A 6,572-nucleotide genomic window follows, 5' to 3' on the forward strand; every position below is an offset into this window, starting at 1 on the left:
ATGGAAGCCATGAAAGCCACCAAGGGCGTCGACAGAAAAAGAGGCGGAGAGAGGAGGAAGTTGGTGTCCAAGTTAGTTAAAACTGGCCTCCAATTCCTCATCGGCCGTATTGCTTGTTTCCTTGAAAAGGGACGCTACGCCCAACGTACCAGTACTGGCATTCCCATTTACCTCACCGTGGTCTTTGAATACCTTGTCATCGAGGTGATTTCCCGATCCATATTTCTCAAATCTAAACATATTCCGTTTATATATATTTTTAACTTTTGGTAATTATTATTAATAACTGAGACATATTTATTTTTTTATTTTTATTATTAATAGTTTGTGGTGTCGTTTATGGGCGACATTATATTAGTTATTATATTTTTCAATGGTTAGGTGGTGTCGGTTAGGACTGACACCATTATGTTTCATCTGCTAGGCTTTGTCAGTACTTAATGTCATTTGTAATTGACGTGAACCTTGATGACACTTTTTACCGACGCTACTTGGTGGCGGATTAAGGGGACTAACCGGCATTAATACCCTTTTGTGATGCTAGCAAAGATGTCAGTTTCCCTATCCGACATTGCATGATTTGATGTCGGATTTTTACCAAAAATCCAACAGTAATTAGGGTTTCTTGTCGATTTTTACACCGCCAGTGATAGCCTCTTTTGTAGTAATGAGCTCATACTCCACCACATGTGAAGCCCGTGGGTTACAAGTGGGTTTTCGTGAGAAAACGTAATGAGAAGAATGAAATAGTGCGATACAAAGCATGCCTTGTAGTGCAAAGCTTCTCTCAATGCCCTAGGATTGATTACGAGGATACGTATTCCCCTGTAATGAATGTCATAACGTTCCACTGCTTTATTAGTTTGGTAGTTTCTGAAAAACTGAATATGCAGCTTATTGACGTGGTAACTGCGTATCTCTATGAGGATCTAGATACAGAAATGTACATGAAAGTTACAGAAGGACATCCATTGACTAGTTCAAATAGTTCTAGATCACGGAACATTCTCTCTATTTGATTGAGAATATCACTCTATGGATTGAAACAATCTAGGCGGATGTGGTATAACCATTTAAGTCAATATTTGACAACTTAGGGTTATGTGAACAACGAACTATGCCCATGCGTGTTCATAAATAAGTCACATTTCAGATTTGCGATCGTTGTAGTTTATGTCGACGACATGAACCTCATCGGAATTCTCGCAAAGCTTGAAGAAATTGCCGTGCACTTGAAATTGGAATTTGAGATGAAGGAACTTGGGAAAACTTGATATTGTCTCGACCTGGAGATCGAGCATTGTTCGGATAGAATCCTACATCAATCGAACTACACCTAAAAGGTGTTGCAACATTTTAATGAGGATAAAGCAAAGCCTTCGAGTACTCCTATGGTCGTTCGGACTGTAGATGCTAAACAAAATCCTTTCCGTCCCAAGGAGGATGAGGAAGAGATTTCCATACTTAAGTGCAATTGGTGCTTTATTGTACTTAGCTCAATGCACTAAACCCGACATTGCCTTCGCTGTTAATCTTTTGGCTAGATACATCAACGCCCCTACATGCAGACACTGGAATGGTGTTAAAGACATTTTTTGTTACCTTAAGGGTATGACGAATTTAGGCTTATTCTACACCCATGAATTCATAGGAGGAAACGTCGGCCTCCTCGACCCTTAGGTTGATTCCGTCCTTGTTGGTTATGCAGATACTGGTTATCTGTCTGATCCACATAAGGAACGTTCTCAAATGGGCTATGTCTTTACCATTGGAGACACTGCTATATCTTGGAGGTCTATTAAGCAAACACTAGTTGCAACTTCATCAAACCATGCTAAGATTCTCGCCCTGCATGAAGCCTCGTGAGAGTGTTTTTGGTTGAGAGCAGTTATGGAACATATTTGAAGCACTAGTGGTCTTACTTCTGTCGTTGATCTTGTTGGGTTTTACGGCTCAAAATTAGGATGATGCAAAAAATTAGGTTTGTGTTACCTATTTGGTTTTGGTGTCCTATTTGGGTTTGGATTTTGACTTCTTAGTTGGTTTCCTTGGTGGAGAGATTTTGTTAGTTACCTATTCAATTAGGATTTGGATTTACTTCCTATTAGGATTCTTATTGTAACCTAAGTCCTATGCATTATAAATAGGAACTTAGGGTTAGTGTATTTCATGTGGTTCATTTATGTGGCAATTTGGTGAGAGTCAATTTGTGAGTTTGTGAGTTAGAGATCAATTTGGGAGAATCTTCTCCGTTTGTTTGAGTTCTCTACTCGTTTGGTTTAGGGTTTGTAATTTGTGGGATTTGGGTTGTGAGAGTTTAAATACTCTTTTGTAATCTCTGTTTGTTTAGTTGAATTGCTTGTAGTTCTCTAATTTGGAAGTTATGTCTAACCCAGTGAGAAAAATGCTACTAGTCCAGAAGCATACTCACTTGATCTTAATGTACTCTTTTTCCTACAATTAGGAGCATTTTTCCCAATGGGTTTTTGCTACCTAACGAGGTTTTGACGAGGCACTCATCCTGGGATGATCATACTCCATTGAGTTCACTACTTTCGTCTTGTTTGACTTTTATTTTAGACATTATGCATACTTCTCACTTTTCTCCTTAGCCTATGGGTTTTTCCCTACCTTAAGTTTTACCATAGCGAGGTTTTGTGAGTTTTACTACCAATACGTACTTACTTACTTATATATGAGACTCGCATTCACCCGTTGTGCCAATGACTTGATCAACTGTTTTACCTTATCTGCTGAAGATCTAATGCGATGTTTTGTTTGAGTATTTACACACTCAATGGGGAGTGTTGCAGTCCTATAGGATTAGGAATGTGATTGTGTAAATCTTAGTGTATCTAGGAATATCTTCTATATTCCCTTTAGCAGTTTAATTCCTATTAGATATGTAATCCTATTAGGGTAAGGATTCTACCTATCCTACTACTATAAATAAAGGCATAAGGGGGTGATATAACACACACCTCAGAATTACATATTTCTCTTTTCTCTTTGTTGCCGCCGACCCCCTCTCCCTTTCTGTCATTTATACAGTTCAGTCAAATAGGCCTATAACACTTCTTTCTTTTTAAATAAAGCATATGAAGTCACGTGAGCTTCTGATCTAGCGACACATTAATCTTTAGTTTGTTGGAGGATATGATGAAGTTAAATGTCATGCATGACAATTACTGATTAACCCAAAAAGGAAGAAAGAAAATCATATGAGGATTGCTCCTACTGAAACATGTTTTGGGGTGTCAAACTATATTTTTACAATAACTTTATATGTTTACCGTGGATAAAAATCATCATCATTTAAACATTAAAAGTTCGATGATGATAAACGGCCAACATAACATATTAAACTGTATGAGTATCGACACAAAAGTGGTTTAAATGACAAAAAAAAAGAAAGAATTAAGGACATAAAATATCCCTCTACGCATACATCTTTCATAAAATTCCAATAGAGATGTAGAGCCAATATAAAACATCCAAGATAAACAAACCAAAATACCAAAACAGTGTCAGCCATGATATATATAGAATAGAAGTATTATACAAACAAACCCACAAGCAAGAAGGGCACTGAAGTGTTCATAATATTATTACTTTCAGGCCATAGATTCTTGTCTTAGTATTATCATTAAATAAAACATCACATATATATTTATGCATATATTTTTAGAGGAAGTCCAAGTCTAACTCCTTGCCTAAAGATCATCACTAAGAAAACACATTAGAACATGAGCAGTTAAGTCTCTGAGGAATATATATATATATAAGTGACCGTAGTATAAAACTTAGTGGCGATTAATCGTCTCTCGGATCACGATCAAGCAAGGCGGAGATCATGTAGATGAGTGATGGAGGAGCCGAGCGAACTTCCTCTGTGGTGGTGGAGGTTAGGGTGGTGGAGCTGGTCGGAGTTGCGGTGGAGCTGGAAAGTGTACAAGTTATTTGCCCCATTTGCCAACGCAAGTGCAGATTCATAGTCTTCCTCATTGTCCACATAACAATATTGTGGATTCTCACTGGCAGCTTCCTGGTCAAACTCCAAATTTAACAAACACGTTATCAGATATCAATAAAAAAAGATAATAATTAAAGGAATTCATTGGAAATTGAATTGATTTTAGAATGCTTGATTATATATATGCTTACATAGCCATGCAGCATGTTTCCTCTTCTTTCCTCCAAGTTCTTAACCTGCAGTGGTGGAATTAAATTAAATTTCAAGAATAGTACTAGAAGATTACAAATATTAACTTATGATCCAGTACAAATTTCTAATGATATAATTACCTTCTTCTTGGTGGTCTCCGTCTGAGTTTTGATCACATGGTACTGTAAAAATGCAACAAATTTCATTGCCAAATCCATCATCAGTACCAATAACCGCAGACAAACTTCAAGAAGCTGAAGTTCTTGTGTTGCATTTCTAAAAGGATAGGGAGAAAGCCTTCGGAATGTGAGAATTGAGATGCAGTATGAAGCTATGATGTTTGGTTCAATTTGATTTCTTATATGCAGAGATTAAAAGTCTAGGGGTTTAAACTTGGGTTTGTTTTCTAATATAAATAAGTGGCAGAAGGCCAAAGCAACTTAATTAATTAGCAATGATCAAAAGGAATCGAGTACAGCCCATTTTATCATCATGGATAATCAGAGGTAAAAATTCAAAAGGCTCCTCCAATTTTTACGAGAGATTTTTTCAAGTGCTTGATGTTTAAGCAGTAATCCACATGTTATAATGCAAGTGGAGAAAATTATATATATTTTTTCGTGTCTCTCCACTTGCGTTATAATTCGCAGAGTACCCATTTAATATTTGGGTACTTTGAAAATTTTCTCAAATTGTACGAGTCTTTTGTCATGAAAAATTGTTATCCTATATTTTCTGAAATTCTACAAAATTTGTTTATTATTATGAAATTCATCAAGACTTAATGTGGATAAAATTTCTGAAACCCTGAGATGAGATGATTTTTACAGATCTATATCCAGGCAACAACTTTTGGACTTTATAATTATTTTTTGATACCAAAAACTAAAACTAAATTAGAAACGAAAATCCGACCTTTCTTTCACGTATGGCATCTAAGGAAGATTGCATCTTATCCTCAAGAGAACGGAGATCGTCATAGCTCAGACCATTTAGATCATGGCCCAACCTCTGCCTGTTAATTTTACAAATTAATTTATACATGTATTACTCTAATCCTGTAATAATCATATATATAACATATATTCCTCTCAGAAACAAATTGATTTTTTTTTGGTTTTCCCAATTAATTAGCTTGACTAATAGATGTTACCTGATCTCTCTCCTCAGCTTATTGTTGATCTCTTTCAACTTCCACAAGGTGTCTTTCATCGACTGCAACCACCAAAGAACCAATTAATTAACCGGAAACAAAAACACTAAAAAACTTCCAAGAAAAAAAATAAACAAATAAAATTAGTGGAGAGTACATCCTTCATTATAATTAACCTCGTAGTGTGTCCTCCATAGATCGACCCCCATAGTTTTCTGATAGTCGTCGTACATCCTCTTGGTCCTATTACATCAAATTTTAAGCAGAAATTGCAAAAAAAGGAGGAAATTAATTACAAAAAAATAGAGAAATTAATGAAAAAATAATAGGGTTTGATGAGAGAAGGACGTACGTAGTGGTAGGGCTGATATACTCGTGCATTTTACTAGTGTTGGAGAGCATGATGAGGGAGACCTTGGCATCACAGAGAACGGTGAGCTCCTGAGCCTTCTTGAAGATCCCATTTCTTCTCTTGGAGTAGGTCACCTGCCTGTTGGTCTGGTTTTCGATCAGCTTGATCTCAATCTTTCCACGACCCATAATCTCTCTCTCAATTTTCTTACTTTTTTCTAGTAATTTTCAGATCTTGTTTTAGTTGATTTATCAAAGAAATGGGAAGAGGGTTGGTTGTATATATAATGGAAGTCATGTGATGGATGAAGAAATGGAGAGGAAAGCAGAAGGGTTTCTATATCGGGAAAGTGAGATGAAAAGTTAAGTTGTAGTCTAACCAGGAATGTCTGCTTCTTAAACTGCTGACTTCTAAGCTTTATATATATATCTAGCTTAGGTTTGCAGGCTTGTAGGCTTGTAGGCTTGTAGCTAGCTAGCTATGGCCTAGAACTTGCTAGTTGCTAGGTTAAATGTTAGTTCTGAATGACTGAATCTACTGATGATAGCGTGTGATGCAGCTATAGTGCGTAGGGTTTCGATGCTTATGAGCACGACAGTACAGGAACACAAACACACGAGTTCTGTTCAGCGTGCTAGTTGAGTTAGCAGTTTCATAATATGATGTTAGAGCAACTCCACCTCTTAGAGTGATAATTGTCCAAGCTATTAGGCAATTGACACTGCTTTACTAAACTGTAATTGTCCGAAAGCATCTCCACTTCGTAAATGAATTGCCCAACAACTGACTTTAAGACAATTATTTTTTAAATAACAATAATAAGAAGAAAAAAAAATTATGTTTAATTTCAAAATTCTATTTTTTTTCTATTTTTCTGTGTTCTTTTATAACTATTTTAATTT

General features: G+C 36.2%; 2 protein-coding genes across 3 annotated transcripts; one reads left to right on the forward strand and one right to left on the reverse strand.

The window, feature by feature from the left end:
* On the forward strand, positions 1-1,274 carry LOC125476027 (histone H2A.1-like). Its single transcript, XM_048581694.1, has 3 exons — positions 1-204; positions 894-943; positions 1,154-1,274. Exons 1-3 carry the CDS (start codon positions 1-3, stop codon positions 1,272-1,274), a joined length of 375 nt encoding a protein of 124 aa, XP_048437651.1.
* A 2,240-nt stretch (positions 1,275-3,514) lies between these two features.
* On the reverse strand, positions 3,515-6,011 carry LOC103966740 (agamous-like MADS-box protein TM6). 2 transcript variants are annotated; one of them, XM_009379947.3, is made up of 7 exons: positions 5,671-6,011; positions 5,495-5,561; positions 5,319-5,380; positions 5,081-5,180; positions 4,306-4,347; positions 4,165-4,209; positions 3,515-4,054 (listed from the first exon to the last, which is right to left on the reverse strand). In XM_009379947.3, the coding sequence occupies exons 1-7, from the start codon at positions 5,856-5,858 to the stop codon at positions 3,836-3,838; spliced, it is 723 nt and encodes a 240-aa protein (XP_009378222.1). In that variant the 5' UTR covers positions 5,859-6,011; the 3' UTR covers positions 3,515-3,835. The 2 variants fall into 2 exon arrangements, with proteins under 2 accessions (XP_009378222.1, XP_009378223.1); XM_009379948.3 differs by having other exon boundaries at positions 3,515-4,045; positions 5,671-6,000.
* Positions 6,012-6,572: the final 561 nt, after the last annotated feature.

This window comes from the organism of the source record quoted next, unplaced genomic scaffold, assembly GCF_019419815.1.
Source record: "Pyrus x bretschneideri cultivar Hongxiangsu unplaced genomic scaffold, Pyrus_bretschneideri_v1 Contig1, whole genome shotgun sequence".
NCBI classification, from domain to species: Eukaryota; Viridiplantae; Streptophyta; class Magnoliopsida; order Rosales; family Rosaceae; genus Pyrus; species Pyrus x bretschneideri.